The sequence below is a fragment of the Lactuca virosa genome, chromosome 3, assembly GCF_052849685.1.
Source record: "Lactuca virosa cultivar CGN04683 chromosome 3, Lactuca_virosa_CGN04683_v6, whole genome shotgun sequence".
Classification (NCBI taxonomy): Eukaryota; Viridiplantae; Streptophyta; class Magnoliopsida; order Asterales; family Asteraceae; genus Lactuca; species Lactuca virosa.
The window spans coordinates 397,238,801-397,264,738 of record NC_136428.1 but is presented as its reverse complement, the minus strand read 5'-3'; the positions used below and the strand labels follow the sequence as shown (position 1 = coordinate 397,264,738).

Here is a 25,938-nt window from a genome sequence, read left to right as displayed (position 1 = left end):
TCTCTTTAACTACTTGTAACACCCATGTGTCCTTTGACCTATTTTAAACGTAAAATGTAAAATTTAATTGTATGGAACCTGAGCTGCAAAAATATTATTTTTAAATGAATTCTTAATCTTTATTAAAATGATTATTTCAAATTTGCCATGCAACGAGTGTTTCACCATTCTAATTTTTTCCAACAAAATGCAAGACATATATTTTTACATTGCAATTCATTTGACAATGTCTATTTCTTCTACGAACATTCTACTAACCAAATGCTTATAGTCTATCATTATTCCTTTTTGCACATTATTCGTGAACTTGAATAGTTCTCATTTTGTATATAATCAACTTTCTCTCTAACTTAAATAACATATTCATGAAAAATGAAAAAACTTTATTATTAATTATTTTTTAGACCAGAATAGCAAGGTTGGCTCTGCATCTGTTGAAACAAAGCTGCCATTCTAGTGTAACCATCCATCGTCATTGGCTGCAGAAAGATTAATTAATAGTCCTATTAAATTATACATCGTATCAAAAATACTCATTAATAATCGATCTAGTGATTTTTCATAATTAATTACCTGTGATTGGCATGCAAGAAATGCAGTCATTGGATCATTTTGATTAGGTACTCGATCCGCAGTGTTGTGCATATCCCATGAAGTCATTGTTGGTTGCATAAAGGAGGAAGGGTGGAAGACGGGTGGCATGCCGGGGATATTGGAGCGGTTTGCACCAATGCTATTTAAATCCATGACTCCTGGCATTCCCATTCCCATTCCCATTCCCATTCCGATTCCCATTCCCATTCCCATTCCCATTCCCATGGGGTTCATCATAGCCATTTGAAGTTGTTGTTGTTGTTGTTGCATAGCTAAGGGCATCATCATAGGTGACATGTTCATTCTGCTCATCATATGGATTTGAGCTTGTAATTGTTTTAGGTATTCAATCACTTCTTCAAGCATCGAGGCTTTGTCTGTCTAAGAAAGATAAACGTAAAAATAATGTATGTCAGGTATGTTTACTACTTCATTTTCTCACAAAACAATTTCTTTAGGTTCCAATGGATACAAATAAGATTGTTTCTAGTTGACGATGAGACTCTAACTACAATAATACAATAAAAGCTCTGGTTTTTTTATCAAGAAAACAAGATTTTTGAAACAATAATAGCGTTAACATGGTCTAATCGAGATATACCTTATTGGCATTTGGAACGAGTTTTTGTAGTGTCTTCATTTTCTGATTAATCTTGTCTCTTCTTCTCTATATAAGCCATGTATAATCAGAATAATACACATGTATGTTAAAAAAAAAGTACAAAACATATTTAACAGTAAAATATACCCGTTCAGATTGATTATGGATTGCGGCTGCTCTACTTCTTTCTGAAGATTTACCTTTTCCTTTTCCTTTCTTCTTTTCTTCCGTATTGCTTACCTTCTGTTAATAACTAATTATGTCAGATAATTATACAAAACACAATCAAAATACTTGTAGTAAATTTCATTAGCTAAACAATTTTTTAAGAATATATAATTACGTATTACTTAAACTTTAAAATTGTATTACATATAATCTTTCTAATTTTAATTAGGTTTAATGAGGAAACTTTTACTTTTCTAGCCAAAAATTATTATTTTTATGTAAAACTTGTAGTCTTTTATCTTTTTGTTCACTAAATCAATGAGATAACTAATGTTTAGTAGATATTAATTATGTTAATTTTAAATAATTATAATTTTAGATCTTATAGTTTTTAATTTGTATTAATTATAATTTTGATCCTTATAGTGTTTTTGTTTTAATAATTAAAGGCTTAGTTTCTATAATTTTTTATTTGTTAATTTAAAATATTTATAAATAATAATAGTTGTAGACCTATGATTTATTATTTGGATAAATTTTTTTTTTTGCAATTGTAGTTTTTATTTGAATAAATACAGATTTAGTCTATGTAGATTTTAATTTCAATAATTAAAGTTTTTGTTTTTACAATTTATAGTTTATATTAGATATAGCTTTAGTGCATGTAGTTTTTAGTTTAACATAATTATATTTTTGATCAATTGTTTGGAATTTGTATTAGTTACAGTTTTAACCCCTATAATATTTAATTTTAATAATATATATTTGTTCCGTGTAGTTTTTGGCCCCTAGATTATCTATGTTTAGTCACTATAGTTTTCTATTTTAAAGAATTATTGTATTAGTCATTATCGTTTTTAAATTTTATTATAGTTTTGGTTAATCTAGTTTTTATTTTGGAAAACCAAATAATTACAGTTTTGGTCTCTATAGTTTGTAATTTTCATTGGTTATAATTTTGATCCATGTAATTTTTAATTTAAGTGAATTAATGCATTAACGTTAACGTTACGTAAACAGTATTGAAAATATAAGAATAATAAACTGACAACAAAATCCAGACGTCTCCACTAGTATGTCTCCGCTTGTTATCAAACCATAATAGCAATCTCTTATTCAAAATAATTGAATGATGATTGCTACTTATAATCATAATAGTCCCCTACAGGGGCGGAGCTTTATTAGGGCGAGTGCGGGAGTTGATTTTTTGGTTAGAACTAGCCCATATACATTAATTTTATATATATTAGGTTCAAAAATAAAAATTTTTAGCTATAGCCCTCCTACTCACCGATTTTTATACATATTGTATTTTCCCCCCAGCCCCCCCCCCCCCAACCCGTACTTATACCTTAATTTTATATTTCCTTCCCTTATATGATGATAAGAGACTATTATGATTACACGAATCGTCCATCGTATAAGTGTCAAAAGATACGTTTAGTCCGTATTTTAAAAAATTAACTTGGATCGTCCCCTGAGTTTCCATTTCCTTGCACGATTAGTCTTTTTTGTCGTTAGACAGTGGTTGTCGTTTTAATGACTCACGTGCATTGCACGCTTGCTAGGGACCGTCCCTCGTTAGGATTTGGTATTGATTATGTGGTTTAGATTTTAGTTCTAATATCAGATTTGCGTTTTAGTTTCATATTTAGTTTTGGTATCAGATTTGGTGGTGGTTACAGGACATGTCGGTGGTGAAAGTTGACGATGACAAGATGTGCTCGTTGGAATTGAGAAAGAGGACAATAAAGAGAGAGAGAGAGAGAGAGAGAGAGAGAGAGAGAGGACATATATATATATATATATATATATATATATATATATATATATATATATATATATATATATATATATATAGAGGTTGTATGGAAAATAAAAAACCTTAAAAAAAACCCTCAAAATCATAAAAATCCATAAAATAAATACTTAGAAATCACAAATATTTTTTTTTGACTTTATATTCTAAAAAATCGGAACTTTTTATATATTTTCGCTGAAATTTGATTTTTTTCCAACAAATTTATAAAAAAAGCTGCGAATTTATGGAATATAAAGTAAATTTTTTTTTTGATCTCTAAGTATTTTTATGCATTTTTATGATTTTTAGGGTTTTTTTTGTTTTTTTCCATATAACCTTCCATATATATATATATATATATATATATATATATATATATATATATATATATATATATATAATCTAATTCAGTTGATAAATTATAAAAAAAATGAAAAATAAAAGAAAAATAAATAAAACACAATTAAAAAATAAAAATATAGCCATTTAAAAGAAATGAGTGAGTGGATGGGGTGTTGAAAGAGGCAAAATCCGCAGATGCATATGGACCAATTTTATATATATATATATATATATATATATATGTATATATATATATATATATTTATTTATTTATTTAAAAATAAAAAGATATAATAACAAGGTCCCTTTTTTTTTTTTTACTCTTCTTGAACATTGAAGAATATTTAATTTTGCAGGAACGGTCCTGAGTGAGTGAACGTGTCTTCTGCACAAACGACAAACACTAACACTAACCGTTAATGGTGATATGGACTAACCGTACAAGGAAATTACAACTCAATGACTGTCAAAATTAATTTTTGAAAATAGAAAGTAAATATGATTTTTTGGAACGTGCATGAAGGTGGATTGGTGTAATTTACTCATTTTATTATTATAAATATAATAAATGGAAATATAATATCTTAAATTATTTTTATAACATATAAAATAAAACTTAAATGTTTTAATTTCTAAAATGTTTGAAATAAAACACAAAATTGAGTTCCTATTCAGTGAAATTGTCTTTGGATTAAATACACAATATTAGTTCAAAAGTCTTTTATCAAAATAAAGATAATTGGTTAATCTATTGTATAAAATTGTATACCTGACGTTTACTGTGACCAACGGAGTCATTATCATCGGGAGATGTGGACTCTGTGGACCGTTTGCCGGAGGTGGTATTTTCCGGCGACCCTGTGGAAGTATAGGTGAACGCTTTCCCACCGAATTCCCTCTCGCAAGTTTCAACTGTCATTTGTAGACCACTCTCCATTCCAGCAAAAGTCGCACTCCCACTTACACTCTGGTCCTTGCAGCTGCTCCACTCATGCGCCGCCGCCGCCGCACCACTGCGAGCCACCCTCTGGTCCATAAAACCCGACTGATCACCACTGCACGACGCCACCCGAGTGGAACCAGGAACCACGGAGCCATTAGCAGCTGACCGCAGCGTTTGAAGATGGGTGTTGGAGCTTGGCACCAACGCGTCCATGGCCATGGTTACTGACGCGCTGGCAGATCCGGTGGCAAGGTTGGAGGTCTGGTTTTCAAGCCATGGAACCAGGTCGTCGGCGTAGAACTCCATTTGGGATTTGCCGTAGGGGAGGAAGGTGGCTTGGTTGACTATTTCCTCAAGAGTCTCGGCGGCGCGTGGCTTTTCCCAGGTGTATTTGGAAAACGCAGCTGTGGCGGCGTGGAGCTTGTTTACCACGCGCGGTGGACCTAAGCCATGCATGGCTACTTGTCCATTTTTCCATGTTAATTCCGCCACTTCGTAATCTAGTCTACAAAAAGATAAAAGAACAACTGATTTATTACTTATAAAACAAAAACAGCTATATTCTTATATTTTATTTTTCTATCAATTTATGTTTTAAGATTTTCATATGTTGCAGTTAAATATGAATTAAAACATGCATGAATACGGAAATTACCCATTTTCCTTTTATAAACACTGATAAAATTAAAACGTGACTACATAAAATGATAAGATAGTGACTTCTTCGCACGTTGAAAAAACAAGTTATTAATACAAAGAAAAGAAATCGAAGTCATCATATATATTATATAAAATTTTATTTTACTTCATCTTTTATTTTTTACAATAATACGATTTCTAAGTAAAAATCTTCAAAATATAAGGACAGGGAAATGACTAACCGAAAACAATTAAAGAAATAGATGAATACTAATTTATATCGATCACAATTAGTGTGTTAATTTCACATAAGTTTTTAAAAGCAAAAGTGAAAGTAGAATATATAGTTACGTCTAATGGATTAAAATCAATGATAATATATAAGATGCCAACATTAACGTTTAATTAACGGATATAAAAATCAATAGCATTGGACAGTTTAACTTAATATATAAGTTCAAAGTATTTGTATGACAAAAAACATTTGAAGAAATGAATTAAACTTGAAATGATAACATTATAATCCATTAAACATGATATAATTCAATACATTCAAGAAAACAAAAGGTACTAGTAGTACTAACGTACTTGGGAACATCCATATTGGAAAACACGGAGTTGGAAGATGCACGTAAGTTGATCTTGAGACGCCCAACGTTTGAATTATGATCACGATTATCATCAACATCCCAACTTGGTACACACTGACTCATATTTTAAGAATCTGCTGAATATTTGAATAGTGCAGAAAAGAATGATACAAAGAGATCCCAAATACTGTTTAAGGGTGTGAATATGTGGTTCATTATAGAGAAAGAGAGAGGGAACAGCTGCCTTTTGGCTGTAGGTTCTACATATATGGCCTAGGAAAATTTGGGGTCACTTTGGAGAGCAAATTGCTACACAAGTGCATTTATTGTTTTGGTAGAAATTACAAAAAATCTAGAGAGATAAGAACAATGTCAGAAAGGAAAAAAAAATGGACCACAGATTACTCTTTATTATTATTGGTTAATGATAAAATAAAATGTTTATATGTGCAACCTATCCATTATAATGATATATATTTATGAACTAATTTTTAGATTGCTTCAAAGGAAGATTCAATTATATAAATTAAAGACGTCTATTTATATGTGATTATGTGACTATAACAGTTCCATCAGTCACCAAACTCTATTATGTCAAGTATTAAAATATTTAATATATATCTACTAATTTTGAAGTAAATTAATAAGAATATGCATTTCGCTAACTTAGTTGACTTACATTTAAATGGGGATGGCAGAATTATAAGAAAATACGTATGTTTTTTTTTTTTTTTTTATCATGTGTTAGACTTCTAAAATTTTATTTGATATCACTTCAAGCCAAAACCAGTTACAGCTGTGATGTAAACAATACATATCTATATACATAGTAAATCTTGATGTATACTTATTGGCATCATTTTCATGTAGTAATATATATCTGAAAAACACAAATGAGTAATACAATACATATTATATATGCCAATTAAGATACGAAGGATTTGGCCAAACTTAGATGGGCCACTATTGAAAAAGTTAGATGGTAAGGGGGAGACATAAATAGGGAGTATCTAAATACGAGTAGCTGGAGTTGTCTATCTAAACCAATTCAAACTCAATCATAAGTGTGGTAGGTACAGTTGCGGAACCAGCTCAGATTGACCACAGGAACCAGGGGAACATTTTTAGAGAGGGAAATAAAGAAAAAGAGATGCAGCTTCGGGTAGTTGGTGTTGAACAGCGAAAGAAGCAACAAAGAAAATTAGATAAGAGAGGGAAGGCCGAAATGTAGCGCAAAAGTAATGGAAACGACCATTCACTAGGGCTGTGCATGGGTCGGTTTGGGTCGGTTTTGGACCCCAACCCAACCCAACCCGTAAATAATCGGTTTCTGGTTTTCAGAACCCAATAGGATCGGATTCTGGTCGGTTCGGTTTCTCGGGTTCTGATATCGGTTTAGGCGGTTTCTCGGTTTCTTGGGTTCAACTCAAACACTTACGGTTTCTTGGGTTCAACTCATACACTTACGGTTTCTGGGTTTAAACCCATGGGTTTTGGGCTTAAACCCATTTTCCAAAAATGGAACAAGAAGTTAAATAATTCAAAAAACATCTAATTGAAGTTAAATACTTCAAAAAACATGAGTTTTACAACCAAATTGTCTATTACAACCAAACACACAATTAAACTAAAACACAAAGTCTGAAATTGTCGATAAGACGATTACAACCAAACACACAATCAAACTAAAACACAAAGTCCGGAATAGTCAGATAGTCGATTACAACCAAAACACGCAAACACGAATCTTCAATCCACATCCATGTAAATATCTTCACCAATTCCCCATTCATCTACAAACCAAAAAACATTAGTATTGATCAATGATTATTGAGTAATAAACTTGTGTAAAAGTATAAAATTATAATTATTGAGTTATAAACCTTTAAAATTAAAGTAAAATCCTCGTCCATGCAACTCCCTTGACCACACCCCAATTCCTCTACAAACATAAAACAATAGTATGTAATTTATTAATTATAAACATATATAATTACAAACTTATAATTATGTAAAAAATAGTAAAATATTTACCGGTTTCTATTGGCACCAACTTCTCTCGCGTCTCTTCCATATATAAAGTCGTCATATTTTTAAACTGGATATCAATTGGGGTGTCCCGTATCCAATCTTGTGCGCAAATCAAAGCTTCGGCGGTCACATGTGTAAGGGAGCTTCTACTTTCATCAATCACCCTCCCGCCAGTACTGAATGACGACTCTGATGCAACTGTAGAGATTGACATTCCTAAAACAAGTTTCGCCACTTCAGAAAGTACAGGAAACTTTGATGAATTAGATTTTCACCACTCCAAAATCTGGAAATCCTCCGCCCACTTTTCCATCCCATCTGATAAATAAATCTCAAGCTTTGTTTTATTAACCCCATGCTCATGTTGTTCCATAAACCTTTCAAAATCGTCTTCAACATCAACTTCATGCCCAAAATCAAAATAACTAGGTCTAGAAGACGATGCACTCCTTGTCTTTTCACATCTTTCTCTCTCCGTCTTGTTCTTGAAGTGTTGAAACAAGTCCTCTAGTGTTTTGTTGACATGCTCCAGAATTGTTTTTGTTTTGGTAGAATTCTTACCATAAATAAAATCCAAGCAATACTCCAAATAACACATCTTGATTTAATATCGTGAATGACATTCACGATATTAAACTGTGATTATTGTAACATGATTTATGTTTTAACATGTGAATACCCTAAAATAAAAATAATAGGGTACAATGTTTACATCTTAATTTATAAACAACTAGGCGAATATCCACGCGTTGCGCACAATACACCAATATATCTGAATTCTTTACAAATATATGTTTTTTTGAATATATCACTACAAGAAATCAGGTCAATACGGGCGACGCTATTAGCGGCGACACGGAGCTTTAGCGGCGACTCAAGTTTGAGTCACCGCTAATTGGTCGCCGGTAATGCTCTATGATATGAATCCGTTGGTACCCCTTCTGGTAATCCCAACCGTCGAATCAACGTTCTAATCCAATGGTTGGGGGTACTTCTCGTACAACTTCAATACCGACGACATTTTGTCGCCGCTAAAAGGTAAAATCGTCGCCTTTAAAGGTCGTGAAAAAAAGAAGCAGGATAAATTCCCTCCTTTGGTGTCGCCGCAAATACTAAATTGTTGCCGGTAAAAACCTCTCGTCGCCGCTATTGAGTGTCGTCGGTAAAGCTCGACGAAATAAGACCCAAATATCCCTTTCTTTCTTCATGCTTCCTTCCTGTTCCTTCTGATTCGCTGCTTTCTTTCTTTCTTCGAGCTTCAACCGGCGATCGGTGTTCTCCCTTCCCGCGCCTTCAACCACAGGCCAGCCACCATAACCAGTGTTTGCCACCTAATTCTGGCGACGGGTCGACTACTATCAGCGATTTTAAAGCTTCACCAGCGACGGTGAGCATCCCTTTCATTATTTCTCTATTTCTTTCTCTTACAACTACATTTTTCATCTTATATTTGACATTAATTTCTGAAAAATGACATTTTCAGTTTTGGAGTTTTTTACTGAAGCCTGATTTTACGATCACCATTGTTGATTTTCGACCACCATAAGTACCTTTCTCCTTTAATTTCGAGATTATTTGCAAAAAATTGTGTATTTGTGCCTATTATGTGAAATTACCTATATTTATGTATATTTGGTGTTTTTATGTATGAAATGTAGATTGTATGTATGTATGAAAAATGTATTTGTATGTATGTATAAAATGTGTATTTGTATATATGTAAGTAATGTGGAATGTATGTATATGTGTATTTGTATGTATGAAAAGTGTATTTGTATGTATGTATACAATGTGTATTTTTATGTATGTAAGAAATGTGGAATGTATGTATATGTGTGCATAATGTGTATTGTATGTATGACATGTTTATATTGCAATGTTATAGTGGAAAAATAAAAAATAAAATAGGATGTTATTATTGATCATGTTATTTAAAGTATATGTGTATAATATGTATTTGTATGAATGAAAACATGACATTATGTATGTATATTTGAATTTGTATGTAATTTGGATTGTATGTATTTTTTGTAAAAAAAATGTGTGTTGTAAAAACAAAAAATAAAGTAGGATACTATTATTGTAGGATATTATTATTGAAAAAAAAAACAAATAAAGTAGGATGCTATTTTTTGTAAAAAAAAATGTGGATTGTAAAAAAACAAATACACTATGTAATGTGTATTTGTAATATAAATTGTAAATGTGTATCTTATAATTTTGTAGGAAATGGTATCGATATGGCTCTTGTTTTTGTACACCATGGCTTCTGTTTTTGGTCGTGGTCATGGGGGTGATTGTCACACCCCGAAACCGATGGCGGAAACGTTCCGGGGCGGGGTGACGTCATGTAGAGTATCACAACCAATGTACATAGCAAGCATAGTAAACACAACCATTACATTACATGAGAAAGTTTTACATTGGTTTGAAAATAAAGTACTACAAGTTTTCTTAAATACATTTGTTAGAACAAAAGTGAAGACGAGTCTTCTATACGCTCCGTCTTCTCAAAATTTAATAGGAGTACCTGTCTATGGATGCCCTGAGAATACAAGCAGTTTTAAAATATCAGCATAAAGCTGGTGAGTTCATAAGCGGTTTGTTTTCTGGAAAAAAAATTCATTTTCCTTTAGTTTCATGAACAGTTGATATCCAAGAAAATCCCGTATTTTCTTATAAAAGTAGTTTGGTTATCCCTTTGTTACACAATTTAAATCAAGAAAATCCTGCAAAATTTCCTTATGAAAATATGATTTGATTTCTCGTTAGAAGTACCATACAACCTTGTTTATGAAAAGTTTCGTTATCCCAAGAAAACCCTATGTTTTCTTGTGTAAAACATTCGTTGGTTATCGATTCTGAAATGATGTGTACAAGTATCTACCATACTTGTATCGATTAAGTGAAGCATACTGAATGACTGGTATCCCGTGGTAAGCGTATTAGTTTTGACACGTACACAAAACTAATAAGTAAGTAGTGAACTAGTAGTAATCAAAGACAGTTATTACTAAGAGGTTAGTTCACTAGGTTCGTTATTACTTTATCAGTAAATATCCATTATCTAAGTTGCGAGTTCCATAACCATACGATAGACTAGACATGGCAATAAGAAGTCCATCGTCATTTTATGACTTTTGTCACCCATGGACCTGACGATCCAACTGTAGCTAGCAGCAGGGTACGGGGTAGTCACTCCCGTATAGATCTATACACTCAAGTCACGCTCTCCCTCCAAGAGATTCTGGTTACGGGAGTAGTCCTCCACTCTCGTAATCCGTGTGGAGTGTTACCGAGGACGTGTCTCCAATCATAAGAATAATGAACTTTACAAGTAATAGTATTGAAAATCCCGGTTTATGAAATGACATGAAATCCTTGCGAAATGTAAAAATGTAACATTTTATAATGAGTTTCACAATTGGTTTTGAAAACTAACTCCACGAGTTAGATTGTTGGTTAATACGGATTTCAATGTTTAAAACATGTTGAACACGTAGTTATGTTATACGAAAAAGTAGGATTGAGTACAAGTTTCCTTGTACTTTTGCTTGTATTCCCCCCCTGAAAACATGAAAAACACAGAAAATGGTGTAGGGGTATGAACTCACCTGACGAGAATGTGCTGATTTAGATGCTAAGTATCAGTTTAGGGCTTGAACACGCGTGAGGTTCCTATATCACATGAAGAGATACATAATTGTATCTAATTAGACTTTGATTTACCAAGATAGTAGGTTAATACACTCCGAGCCACGAAAAACACTTCAATTCAAGTGTTAGGAATGATACGGGTTGCATCTAAGGAGTGTAGGGCCTAGATAAGGTGTTTACTCTTCAAGTGTAAACCCTTAGGGAGTTTACGGTCCAAAGACCATATCCCCCATGAGTTTACGGCCGTAAACTCATGGATGTGGTGGTTTGAGTGATCCAAGGTCTCATCTTGCACATAGGAAGGATCTAAGGTTGATTCCATGGCTTAGGAAGTGATCGGGACATGAAATGGCCTAAGAATAAGGGTTTACGGTCCTTGGACCACCCTTGGGGAGTTTACGGTCGTAAACTCAAGGGTTTACGGTCCTTGGACCACCCTTGGGGAGTTTACGGTCGTAAACTCATGGTTTTACGGCCGTAAACCCACCTTTGTCCATGTTTGTTCATTTTTCATGTGTTTTGGTGGTTTGTAGGCCATTCATGCAAGTTCTAGACTCAAATACAAGCCATGCAAGGTGTTTGGAGCATTAAAACACCCTTGGAAGGTGTTTACGGTTTTGGGAGACGTTCCCAAACCGTAAACTCATGTTTATGCTCATTTGGACACGTTTTAGGGTTCTAAGATCATCCAAGCAAGTTTCAAGGCCATTAGACATGCATTGGAAGGGTTAAGGAGCATCAAAACCCCTTGAAAGGGTGTTTACGGTTCTTGAATATTCAAGGACCGTAAACTCATGTTTATGGCCAAAAATTCATGATCTTGTGGTTCTAGCTCCATGCATGTAAGGATCTAAGCATTAGAAGATGTTTGGAAGGGTTTTGGGGCTTCAAAACCCCCATTGAAGGAGTTTACGGTTTTTAGGAGGCTCCCCAAACCGTAAACACGAGTTTGTGATGATTTTAAGAGTTTAAGACATGGATTTGCATGCATGTTAGGATAAACAACTAGTTAGGAAGGATCACTTACCAAATTGGAGCTTGAAAGTGAAGATCCTTGAGAGAGTTCGATTTCTAGAGAGAGAGTAGAGAGAGAAAGTTCAAGTGTGGGAAAAACTCAAATGGTGGTCACTCCACCCTTTTGTATGACTAGAGTTAGGGGCCCGGTGGGAATACACCCAAAACCGACACTAAACGGAGCTTAATAATTAACCCGGGTAAACGACCATTACCCGCACTAGTCATAGTCTAGAAATTCTCAAAAGATTATTTAGAGTGTTTTCACCCAAATAAATATTTCGTTTCGACACATAGGAAATGATAATAATAATTCTAAATGAATTATTTAATTTGAAAGTTAACGGAAAAACCCAAAATAAAATAAATTTTATTAACGGCATGGGTTATGTTAACGGAATATCTTTCGGGTTGTCACAGTGATGAAGCTGAGGATCCACCTTTCCCAAGCGGTAGAGGTGTTGGTCATCATGGGCAGGATGGTAAGTCTTATTATGAATATTTGTTTATTATTGTTATTCAGTTATTATAAAATACCATTTCTAATAATTTTTAATTATATTTGTAGCTGTGCCACACAAGAGAGTCCGAGGAAAAGCGAAAAACATTAAGCTCGAAAGAGCGCTCTTACGGAATAAGGGCAAACCGATTGACATGGATTATGATTGGGATATGACATATGATCCTGTAGGAAAGCCAAAGGACATGTTTGCACGCGAATTTGGGAAAATAATGTGGCGGATGGTCCCTTTTGATAAATGGACTTGGATAAAAGTTTCTTCTGCGATAAAGGATACAATAAAACAACATTTAGGGGTAAATTATTTATATAAGAGTATTTTATATGGTTAATTATCACTGGTTTTTACTTGGCTAACTTTTTTTTTGTGTGTGTTTTTTGTAGAAAAAATTTGACTTGGATGGGATGTCTCGGGATCCAGACGCTTCTATGTTGTTAGAGAGTTTTGAAGCCGCTTTGTTAAAAGGTTATCAAGACCGTAAAGCTAATGCAAAAGAATAGTTTTTTGGAAGTCGGAGGTTATGAGCATATCCCGAGAGCATTACCCAAACCCATACATGATATGGAGGTCGATAATATGAGGAAAGCACTTGAGTATTTTTCAAACGGCTGAACATAGAGCTGCTTCAGAAAGGAAAAAAAAAGTTCGTGAAATCCAAACGACCGTGAACCGTGGGGGGTCTAGCTTGTATAGCAGTACTTGTTATAAGAAGGTAACGTATGATATTTGTAATTATTTATTTAAAATATAATCTAATTTTTAATGTTAAACAGAACCTGAAGAGAGTGGAAACGTTTAACAATGCTTATATCAGTAGGAATGGTGTATTTTTTAGTGTCGAGGCAGAACAACAATATGTAAGTATTTAATTATAATTTTATTATATAATTAAGTGTTTATTTATACTTAATTGTTAATCACTTTTGGAAAACAAATAATCGATTAGTGGAAGAGCTCTTAGAACAAACGCAAGGGCCAGAAGGTGAAAGGGAGTTAACGCCCACTCAAGAAAGAGCTACTTTAGAGTGAGTATTAGGTGAATGATGTGGTCATATCAGAGGCATTGGCCGAAAATCTTATGTTATCCTGCCGATTGCACAACCATCACAACCACCACCACAGTCAACATATTATTTAATTTCAATAAGTACATGTTGATTTGGTAATTTGGGTTTGTGGTGATTATTTGCTAAAAGCTTTGGTAGTTGGTTTTTTGTCCCAAATGCAAGAAATAGCAATATACTTTGGTTTTTTGTCCCTAGTTTAAAAATGTTGTCCCAAGTGCAAGAAATAGCAATATACTTTGGTTTTTGTCCCTAGTTTAAAAATGGCAATGTACTTTGGCATCAATAAATACATGTTGATTTAGTAATTGTGTTTGTAATTGTGTTTATGTTTTAATTGCAAGAAATAACAATTTACTTTGTTTTTTTGTCCCTAGTTTAAAAATAGCAATGTACTTTGGCATCAATAAATGCATGTTGATTTGGTTTGATAATTTAACTTATAAGTTTATATATGTTGTTACTTATTATATAGTTGGAAAATCTTCGGGCAATGCTCTACAACCCGACATGTAGGGATGAGCTTTACGCGTGTTTTCAATCGGAGAAAGATAACCGAGGAAACGACAGGAACGAAGGTGATGTTTCGTCGGATAATTAGTTTGTTTTATTTATGCTAGACTTGTCATGACACTTTGCTACTAGTTTATTGTAATTATAAAAATTTGGTTGTTTATTTTGGTATGAAATAAATTATATATAATGTCGTTACACTATTTGGTACCTAATCCGATATTATGTAATTCTTTTTCTCCATTTAATGTCCTTATCTATCGGGTTTTTGCACCAAAATCGTTGATTAAAAAATTTTAAAAATAAAAAATATTATTACCTGTGACACTATTACCGACGACACTATTACCAGCGCTATTATGATGCATTAGCGGCGACAAAGATTATTAGAGGCGACAGAGGAATTAGTGGTGACAAGTGTTATTACCAGCGACATTTTGATCAATAGCGACGGGGCGGTAGCGACGACTTTGTTGGAACCTGAAATTGAACCTCTAGCAATCCTAATCACCCTTGAAGATCTGAAGTCAGTCAGAGTTCTGAAATAAAGTACTTGGTGTCCGGACTTGGAGCTTTGCTCCGGAATTACTTTTGTATCCGGACTTGAAGATATGCTCCTGATGAGAAGATCAGTTGAAGGCATTCGGGAATGGACTATGTGTCCGGAATGTTTGTCTTTCCGAATCAACGTTTATTCTTTGTTCATTTATTGTATTTGTCTTTAGCTTGATTTAGCTCGTCATAGGACTTAGTCTCTTTTGTCAAACACGGATATTCAGACTGTCAGGAGTAACTCTTTTATCCAGTCCTATGTATGTAATCAATCAGTGCAATGTACCTTGTTCTCCTTTTTAAAGGAGCATTCAATGTTAAATCAAAAGACGGATCATTCACTCAAATATAGCAATATTCTAGTTACTTCATCTTTCAAATTATTCTCTCAAACATTCTTCTTGTTCTTCATTTATTATCTTTACCTTGATCATTATCTTCTCTCTTCATTTATGTATTGAACACTTTGTTGAATGCATTAACTCAGACTTGACTGGTTTTACCAGACTTGACTGGAATACCTCTTAGTAAGCAGACATTGATCTTATGCATTCATTTAAGGTTTGAGTTTTCAAACCTTGTCCTTGCGCATCAGATCGTCCTGGTTCTCACAAGTGGTCTCAGAGCTTGAGTGGTTGTCCTTTGAATCCATAAGATCAGATTATAGTTGATTTGAAATTACCTTGGTATTTCAATCATTTCTGTGTTAAGGATAAAAGTTCTTCTATATACCACTTTTGCTCAAGATATTTTAACTTCAATGGCTGCTTCTAATACTCAACAAATGTATTCAATGTAAATAGCAAATAGCGTAGGTTGCCCTACTCGTGCCCCATTGCTAGTTGTTGAAGAACATAATGGAAAGATTTTTACTTGGAAAAGAGAAAGGTGAATCTATCTGGAGATCCGTTAAAGAAGGTCCTCATGTTCCAGTTCGAACCGTGGTTAGAGATGCTGCTGCAACTCTCTTGGGATAGGATCAACAACGTCATGCACCTCTCACTGTTGATCACCTAGAAAAGTTGCATGCTGATCAAGTTGCCTTTTCGGAAATGGTGTTTGGTGTTCCACCATCTCTCTTTGAGCACATCAAGCTGTGCAAGCCCGCAAAAGAGATTTGGGACACACTTCAAGATTTATTTGAAGGGTCAGAGAACATGAAGGATAAGCGCTTGACTTCGGTTGTAAATGAGTTCGACACGTTCACTACAACACCTGATGAATCTGTTGCCTCAGCCTCAAACCGATACCGAATTGTTGTCAACAACATGACAGCTCATGGGATTGTACGAACTCCACTGTTCAACCCTCGCCTCCTAACGTTCCTGCTCTCACAATTTCAAACTTTCAATCTATAAGAGACCCTAACCCTGATGAAATGGACTATGAACTACGTTTTCAACAAGAGTTTTCACTACTCTCCATGAAGTACAATTGTCCTTTCAACAAGCCTCACAACAATCGATTCCAAACTTCTTACCAAAATAATCGCTTTCAAGCTCCTCACCAAAGCAATCATCAACCTTTCAACAAACCTTCCGAAAACCCTCCTGCCTACAAGCCAAATCTTCCTGCTCAAAATAATGCCTCGGAATCTCCACAGCTTCCGAAGCCTGAGAAACCGAAGATCGTGTGTCACAAGTGCGGACATGCAAACCACTTTGCCAAAGATTGCCTATGAGTAAGCCATAGAAGCATATCTAACCCAGATCTAATCAGATATGACCATCATTTACAATGCCTATGAGTCAGGCACAGAAGCTAGTGAGAAGAAGGACAGTGAATTGAGTCGTCTTAGGTTACATTTCGAGGATAAGAAGTTAAAAATTGAGTCTTTACAACATGAGCTTGTAATGTCAAAAGATGAATGTATCATTCTTAAAGACAAATGTGAAATCACTTATTCTGAAAGAAACATTTTGATTTCGGATAACAAACGGATTAATGCTACGATTGATGCCATGCACCATGCCGTAGACATTCTTGAAGCAAATGAACGGATGACTCACAATTTTCGTCATCCTTGGTTAAACCTCCTGGTCTCGGAAGCGAGTTTCTGAAACCAGTTGTCTGTCCCTTAAAGGACTTGCAAAATCTGACTTTTATGGGAGAAGTTCCGAACCTCAAAAATTTGAATACTCATGTTTCTCCCTTATCACCTCTTAATGAGACTTCTGCTCATTTTGCATCCTTGATTCCTGAATTTAAGCCCATAGTTGTCAAGAGTCCCGATTCCATGCAATTTCTGCCTCTGATAAACCTGGACCTGAATCGGACCTCTGAAGTTAACTCTAGCGCTCAAAAGTCTGTTGTTCAAAATCCGAACCTCAGCCCTCCTAACAACTGTGTTGTTGAGGAAATTTTTCCGGTATCAACTTCTTCTGAACCTTCGGAATGTGTTTGGGGATCTTTAGATAATGAAGTCGATGAGACAATCTCATGTGATTCCGAACCTCAAGTGCTTTCAAAAACAAATCTAGTTCCCATTAAGCCTGTGTTCAATAATCCCTCAGTAGGACAGACTTCCAAATCTTCATCTCATTCCAAAAGAAAGCCAATGTTAAATAGGAAGGATATTGTAGATCATAAAGTGGAGGCTCGGAATGCACACAAAAAGGAAGTTAATACTAGACAAAATTCAAGATTCCTTGAGAACTCCAAAAAGAGTGGATCTCGGAATTCTCGTTCATCAACCCATAGTCAAAACTCCTTCACAACCACTAAGATCCTCAAGAGACACTCGAATCGTCCAAGTCCTATAGAACAAAAGAAAGTGGTTAGTCCCACTCAGGAAAAGTCAAGAGTAACCACCACATCTGTCCGAAACACCTCTCCTCGGACTGTTTCATCTTTTTTCATTGCAAAATCCGATGAAACAATTTTTAGACCTTAACTTTCAAAATCAAATGTGTCATCAAGCAAACCGAAAAGTGTTAAGAAATTTTTTTTGTCAAAATCTTGAAAACAGAACTTTGTGTGGAAAGTCAAAACTTACATTGATGAAACAAAGTAGTAACCACTACTCCGAAAGTTCAATGTCCGAAGAAAGCTGTTCCGAACTCTTCTGTTATTGAATATTACTAGTGGATAGATGAAAGAACCATATCATTTTGTTTGTATCCTAAGGAATGTCGGAACAAACCTTCTAAACCAACTGTTGCTCAAAAGTTACTTCCAAAGCCTAAGACTCGGACCTTTGTCCAAAAACCTAACATGGAGCCTAAAAACTCCACCACTCATTAATTTTGCAGGCACTCTGTGCTTCGGAGAAAGAGACAATATGGTATATTTATAGTGCTTGCTCCATGCACATGATGGGGCAGAAGGACTTTCTGCGAGATCTCAAACTTGCACCAAATGTTGGCTATGTGACATATGACAACAACTAAAAATTCTCAGATCCGAGGTTATGTCATTCTTACCAATGACAACTTCTCCATTTCAAACGTGGCATGTGTAGCTGACATGAAGCACAATTTAATAAGTGTAGCTCAAGTCACTGATGCAAATTGTCGAGTCAAATTCTGTAAGAAACATAGTTACGTCATGTCCGAAGATCGAAAGAAATGGTTGATCAAGTCCAATCGCAACAAGAACATGTATCCTCTTGACATCAACATGATCATTGGCAAGCCCCGACTCTGCTTACTCTCAAAAGTTGTTCCTGATGTCAGTTGGTTATGGCATAGAAGGCTTGCTCACTTGAACTTCAGATATATGAATGATCTTGTTTCGGGTGAAATGGTTAGAGGTTTGCAACTCCTCAAATTCGAAAATGACCATCTATGTGCTGCATGTGAGTGTGGAAAGTAGTCAAAGAAGGGTCATCCCATCATCATTGAAAAATCTATCTCGGAACCATTAGAACTTCTACACGTTGATCTGTGTGGACCATCAACTGTAGAGAGTCTGCATCACAAAAAGTACATTCTTGTGATTGGGGATGACTTTACAAGGTTCACTTGGGTCTTCTTCCTACAGCTGAAATCAGAAACAGCCTCTGAGCTCATCAATTTTATCAAAGGAATAGAAGTTCTCATCAAACTCCCAGTAAGGATAATCCTAAGTGATAATGGTTCGGAATTCACTAACTCCACCATTGAAAGCTTTCTTACTGAGAAGGGCGTCGACCATAATTTTTCTGCTCCATACACTCCTCAGCAAAACGGTTTAGTCGAACGTCGAAATAGAACACTTGTTGAAGCTGCTCGATCCATGCTTAACTTTGCAAATCTGCCACTCTATCTTTGGGCTGAAGCTGTTTCTACTGCATGCTTCACTCAGAATAGAAGTATCATCAACCGACGCCTCAACAAAACACCATATGAAGCCATTAACGGTCGAAATCCAACTATCTTGTTTCTTCATGTTTTCGGATGCAGATGCTTCATCAAGAATAAATGTGATCAGCTTACCAAGTTCCAACCTAAAGCTGATGAAGCCATCTTCCTTGGATACTCCTCAAAATCGAAGGCTTACAGAGTTCTTAGTCGGAGAACTCGTGTTATATAAGAAAGCTTTGATGTTACCTTTGATGACAATTTTGTTCGGAATTCTGGCCCAACCCATGTTACAACTCACATTATGGAGTCCGATGCTCCCATGCCAGGATGTCCGACCCAACAAACAATTCTTGAAGTTGACTTTAAGACCTTGTTCGGACCCTCAGAAACGACTCTTGATTCAGAATCTCGAACAAGATTAACCATGTCCGAAGCTCCGGTCTCTCAAACAATGTCTGGTCCGATCCCAACTCTTCTTCCATTTGATTCCGAACTGTTTCAACATTCTCAGGTTGAGGGGGAGAATGGTCACTCTTCTCTTGAATCAAATGTTGATGGATTTGAAGATGCAGCTGCTGATTTTGATGATTCCAATCCTATCAACATTGATGATGATGCAAACTTCTTTGAATTCCCACCGGAAGATGATCTCAACCTATCCGGTTCAGAAGTTCAGGTGGAGCATCATCCACATGTTCAAGCTATTCAGGGGGAGCAACTCAACCCCACTGTTGATATTGGATCATTTGCTGCACAAAAACTCCCAAGGTTCTATGTTTGGACCAAGGATCATCCTCCAAACCAAGTGATAGGAAATCCAAACGCTGGCGTACAAACTAGATCTGCTACAAGTCTTCAACATGAATGTCATTTCTCGACATTTATCTCAATGGTTGAACCTAAATCCATCAAAGAAGCACTCGAACATGCTGATTGGATCACAACCATGCAAGAAGAATTAGCATAATTTGATAGCAATGAAGTTTGGTCTCTCGTTCCTCCCCCTCAGAACCATACCATTTGTCGGTACTAGATGGGTGTTTCGCAACAAGTTAGATGATGCATGAGTTATCATTCGAAACAAAGCAAGATTGGTGGCTAAAGGATTTACACAGATTGAAGGCCTTAATTATGATGAGACCTTTGCTCCTGTTGCACGTCTTGAAGCTATCATAATCTTTCTTGCTTATGCTGCTCACAAAGGCTTCAAGGTTTACCAGATGGATGTCAAAAGTGCTTTTCTAAACGGTGAACTTGACACTGAAGTATATCTTCAACAACCTTCCGGTTTGGTTAATCTTTCATATCCGAACTACTGCTACAAACTCCGAAAAGCTGTCTACGGCGTTAAGCAAGCTCCTCGCGCATGGTACGAGACACTCAACGATTTTCTCAAGCGTTTAGGATTTCAAAGAGGAATTTTAGATCCCACTCTGTTCCGAAGTTCAAATGGAAAGCATCTCATGCTGGTCCAAATTTATGTTGACGACATCATTTTCGGATCCACCGATTCTTCAATGGTTGCTGACTTTGCTAAGCTAATGGTCAGTAGATTTCAAATGAGTATGAATCGGGAATTAAGCTTCATTCTTGGCCTCCAGGTCAAACAGACCAACAGAGGAATTTTCATTCACCAAGAGAAGTACATTTCAGAACTCCTCAAAAAGTACTCAATGGACACCTGTGCCTCAGCCAAGGTACCAATGGGTTTCGGACGCAGGATCTTTGCCGACCCTTCAGGTGTAGCAGTTGATGAAAAGAAGTACAGAGGAATCATTGGATCCCTGCTCTATCTCACAGAAAGTCGTCCAGACATCATGTTTTCTACATGTTTGTGTGCCAGATTTCAAGTCAACCCTAAGATGTCTCATCTTTTGGCTGTGAAGCAAATTTTCCGATACCTTAAAGGTACAAAGAGTCTCGGAATCTGGTACCCAGCAAATGAGAGCTTCCTACTTTAAGCATATTCATATTCAAACTATGGTGGTTTATAATTGGATAGGAAAAGTACATCAGGTGGCTGACAATTTTTAGGAGGTCGATTGGTTAGTTGGTCATCCAAGAAGCAGAACTACATTGCACTCTCTACAGCCGAAGCAGAATACATTGTTACTGCCAGCTGTACCTCTCAAGTTCTATGGATGAAGTCTCAACTCTTAGATTATGGTTACCATTTTCAAGGCATTCCTATCTATTATGATTCTCAAAGTGCCATTGCAATCTCGCACAATCCAATTCAGCACTCCATGACGAAGCACATTGACATACGGTACCATTTCATAAAAGACCATGTCTTAAATGGCAACATTGAACTCATTTTTGTTCCATCTAACGATGAAATTGCTGATGTCTTTACTAAGGCATTAGACGAAACCGAATTTAATGGTTTTCTGAACAAGATGGGTATGATGATGCCTGATCCTCGGTTCTTTCAAGAGACTTGCTCTCTCTGATGATAACATCAGTTAGAAATTGGTTCTGAACTCAAAACTCTTTTTATCTCAGAACTATTGTCTCTCGGAATACATAGTATCATTTTACTCCTCTTTATCTCTAACCACCACTTGAATTTTATGTTGTACAGTTCATTCTATCATATGATGACCACAGTTCACATAGTCAATGGTAAAATTTTCTCCTCGGAATTTACTTCATAAGGTCATCCCGAAATTCAAATCCGGAAAGGTATTGTATTTCATACTTCGGAATTTGTCTAAATCCCACTCCGATTTTTTATTAAAATCTTGTTTCGAAAGTCTTACAAATCTTGTTCCGGAAATTCTTTCAAAATTTTACTCCGGAACATCAATATGATCCTCTCGGAATTTCACATTATGCTCCGGACTCTCTCTCAAAACCTTTTTTGAAATCATTGAAAATTACTTCTCCGGAGTTTCTTTAAAGAATTCTTCTCCGGAATTCAAATGTGTTTGACTCCGGAACCTCAAAGTTTCACTCCAGATTGTTCAAATTTTGGACCCTTTTCTCAAATCACAATGATCTGGAATTCACATCTTTACGCTCCGGTTCTCAAACTATCCGGAATCAATCATTCGGAAGTCCAAAGGTTTTAAGGTGATACTTTTTCAAACGATTACTTTTAAAAGATGCATATCATGTTCCTTGAAATCCGTGCCACGTTGCACGTCCTTAAATCAAACATCCCATCGCTATTTGTATGGTTTCTATTCCTCACTTCATTCCATAGAAGCCTTTCATCGTCATTAGTCAACTCACCCCCTAAAGCGACAACATATTAAATGCGACCCATTTCCATTTCGGATCCTCATCATTACCCTTTCTGATCCGACCCGTTTCCATCACCTATATAAACTTTGTTAAACCCCTATTTGCCTCTTTACGCGCTCAAACTCACCAAAATTACCAAATTCCCTATGTTCATCGTATTCTTCAAGCTATCATAGTCTTTCATCAATGGCGTCCCAAAGTTCTTCCCAAAAACCTGCTACAACTGCCTCAACACCCAAGAAATCTGTCACCAAGAAGAAATCTTCCAATGAATCATCATCTTCACATTCATCTGAGCCTTTTCTTAGAGATACCACACAGCTTTTGTCGATAAACCCTCTATATTTTGATGAACCCATTAGAGTGATGATAGAGCTCATTGCTAATCATCCCATATCCATCCCACTCACCAAAATCCCATATCATCCTCTACCACTCAGTCTCTTGCACACCGCCTTTACAAGAATCAAGATCGACAATGGAATTCTCAAAACAAAGATCACCGATGATAGAATCGTGCCCATCCATAGGTCTGCATTCCTCAGGGCAATCAGAGTCAATGAAAACCCTGAAGGGTTCAAGGTTCAGGAACCAAATACTGAAGAATTTCAACAATTCCTGAATCATATTGGGTACAATCAAGACTATAGGGCCAAGGACTTCAAGAAGTCGGCAGTTTCAGGTCTTTGGACCGTGTTGATGCATTTCATCATTTGAGGGCTGTCTGGAAAGCATGGTGGTACGGACACCCTGAGCAAAGACTGGATGAACGTAGTATACAACATCTACTCTGGATGCAACAATGAAGTCGACCTTCCGGAAGTGTTATGGTAGGATTTCCGAAAATTCGTTGTCAAAAGGAAGAGCAATGAAATCTCAAACCATGGGTGTTGGGCCCTGACGATTCAGGAACTCTACAAGGAACCGTAAGAACCAATCCCCGTTGCTACAATTCTGAAAGAGGTATATCTCTCTTTCAAAACTGTTAAGAATTATAGGGTTCCGGACCAATCTTCTTTTGGTCCCGTTAGACGTCTTCCGAAACATATGTTGGCCTTAATTACTTCCGATTCAATTTACTTGAAACATCATCTAGAGACTTCGGTTGTGTTCGACCAACACAACCTGCGCCTATCTCCGTTGAGCCCATTCTAGAAGAGGCCCATCCCACTACGCCCGGAGGAAAGATTAAAAAGGCTGCTAAAAGGAAGACCTCTCCCACCAAGTCAAAGACTAAAAAGAGATCCAAAGTCCGCTCTTCCTCTCAACAGGAAGGAGCTCATGACATTCATGTTGACTCTGGCCTTCCGAACACCCCTCCAACCCACTCATCGGAGATACCCCTCGATGTTTCAAAAAAACAAGCACACACTCACGGGTAGTCTGCATATAATCCACCCTCACCTTCTCAACAAGGTGATACCGGTGTTGAACAAAGTTCCTGGCCCCCTGGAACAAACCCACGTGTCACATTTTCTATCCCAACTTCTTCTACACGCACACACTCCGAAAACCCTATTCTGGACCCCAAGCATTCTGAGGCTGGAGTTGTCCCTCCAACCTCAGGTGCATCAACTGGTATGATACCCGGTAAGGGTATAGGACGACCATGAATTAATGATCCTTTGTGGGAAGATTTCGTGAACAGGGCACACTCGAGGCACCCGAAACTTACAAGATCTCAAGTTTAAGCCACACTCATTTCCATGCGCAACCGGGCCATTCAGAGTAACACTCCTTATGTTGCTCCTTCAGACGATATTACTGATCTTCAGTTCACATCCGGAGAAACTCCCAAGTCTCTACCTCATACTTCCAGTCATTTAACTTCGGATGATATAATTTTCGAAGAGGTGCTGCTAACCAAATATGATGCACATGTTGATGATACAAATGTGTTTTCTTCTGTTCAACTTCACTCCAAGCCATCTTCGTCCAAGCCTGCTTTTGATTTCGGATCTTCCTCCTCCACTCAAGACAATGAATCAAAATAGACTCAAAAACTTCATGATGATGCAGCTACCAACGACCCAGTCCTTCGGTTACTCCAATCAATCCCGAGTCTCAAAGGCACAAGACTCAACATTCCAGTTCATACAATGGATCCTCGACAGGAGATCAAATTAATCCGTTTGCTCTTTTGGATATTCAAACCAATGTATCAGACACTATGAGGAAGGTCAATTCTCTTGAAACTTCCGTAGCAACGCTTAACTCCAAGCTTGATATGAAAGTCTCCGGACTAGATTCAAAGCTTGATGCCATCCTTAAATCTCTGTCCGATGCCAACAATTCCGGACCTACTTTGGCTGAACGTGAAGCCCAGCTGGATCAACTCATCTCCTTACAGCTCAAGCATACCGTTGAGGAAGTCGAGAAAAAGTATGATGAAAGTGTCGATCACTACCTCAACATGATAAGAAAAATGTTGAAGGTTCATGACGATATGTTGAATGCTTCCAATGAAGTCATTAAGCAAACACATATTCGTCATGAGAAGCAAATCCATCGTCTAGAAAAGGAGATCCGGAAAAAGGATGAGATGAATCTCATTATACAACAAGTCCTCCTCAAGCTTCTTCGTTCATGCTGGAAGATTGTGGATGTTCCGAACCAAAAGTTTGACGATATGATCGCTATACTCTCTTCCTTGTTCAACAATCTCAAAGCTCAAGCCCCCACTGTTGATGCTTATGACACCCTAACCCTTCAAATCAACACCAGCTTTCAGAAGGTGTTTGGGAAATTTTCCAAAGTGAAGGAGTCACTTATGCTTGCTCCGGTTGCCAGGCCTACCGGTGCAAGAGGGGGAGAAGGTCCAAGTCAACCTTGGAAGACTGCCTCGAAATTCCAACTCCGAGATGAAGATGAAGATTTTGATGATGAAGTCCAAGTTCTTCCCGGACTTCTTGGAAATGATGATAAAGATGATGATGAAAGTGAAGAAGAGAAAATTGAGTATGTCACCAATGCCGTCATTGGAATACCTACTCCTAAAAGATTTCCTGCCAAAGTGCTCACGGAGGAAGAGCAAAGAATTTGGTCTGTAGTTTCATGGCCATCCACTCTGCCAGATGTATTTCAAAGAAGTGTTCAAATGGCTAAAGCTAAGACCAAGCTGACGGTTGATGCTTTCCGGGCCACTCCATCCATGCTACCACCAATTTCGGCTCCCAAAATTGCTCCAATTGATGAAGGTTCTCCCCTCCGGACTCCAGACGACATTTCGGAAGAACCTCTTCCATCCTCTCCTCCAAAGTTCACTATTGATGAGAACATGATGCATGTCATCACTATTCTCAACAAAAAAAGGCAAGAAACCAATCACTGAAGAACATCAAGCCCTTCACGCCGGACCTCCACCAAAGAAAAAGTT

General features: G+C 36.5%; 1 protein-coding gene across 1 annotated transcript; it reads right to left on the bottom strand.

The window, feature by feature from the left end:
* Window positions 1-141: 141 nt before the first annotated feature.
* UNE10 (basic helix-loop-helix (bHLH) DNA-binding superfamily protein) lies at window positions 142-5,990 on the bottom strand. Its single transcript, XM_079086972.1, has 6 exons — window positions 5,677-5,990; window positions 4,276-4,954; window positions 1,343-1,438; window positions 1,196-1,261; window positions 574-975; window positions 142-479 (listed from the first exon to the last, which is right to left on the bottom strand). Exons 1-6 carry the CDS (start codon window positions 5,799-5,801, stop codon window positions 390-392), a joined length of 1,458 nt encoding a protein of 485 aa, XP_078943098.1. The 5' UTR covers window positions 5,802-5,990; the 3' UTR covers window positions 142-389.
* Between the last annotated feature and the right edge of the window lie 19,948 nt (window positions 5,991-25,938).

Bases quoted from the DNA above. Each gene is read 5' to 3' on its own strand.
- UNE10 (XM_079086972.1), bottom strand. From the start codon at position 5,801: ATGAGTCAGTGTGTACCAAGTTGGGATGTTGATGATAATCGTGATCAT. The intron at 4,955-5,676 runs GTACGTTAGTAC...ATCTTTTTGTAG, and splicing joins TCCAATATGGATGTTCCCAA to ACTAGATTACGAAGTGGCGG. The intron at 1,439-4,275 runs GTATACAATTTT...AGTTATTAACAG, and splicing joins TTGGTCACAGTAAACGTCAG to AAGGTAAGCAATACGGAAGA.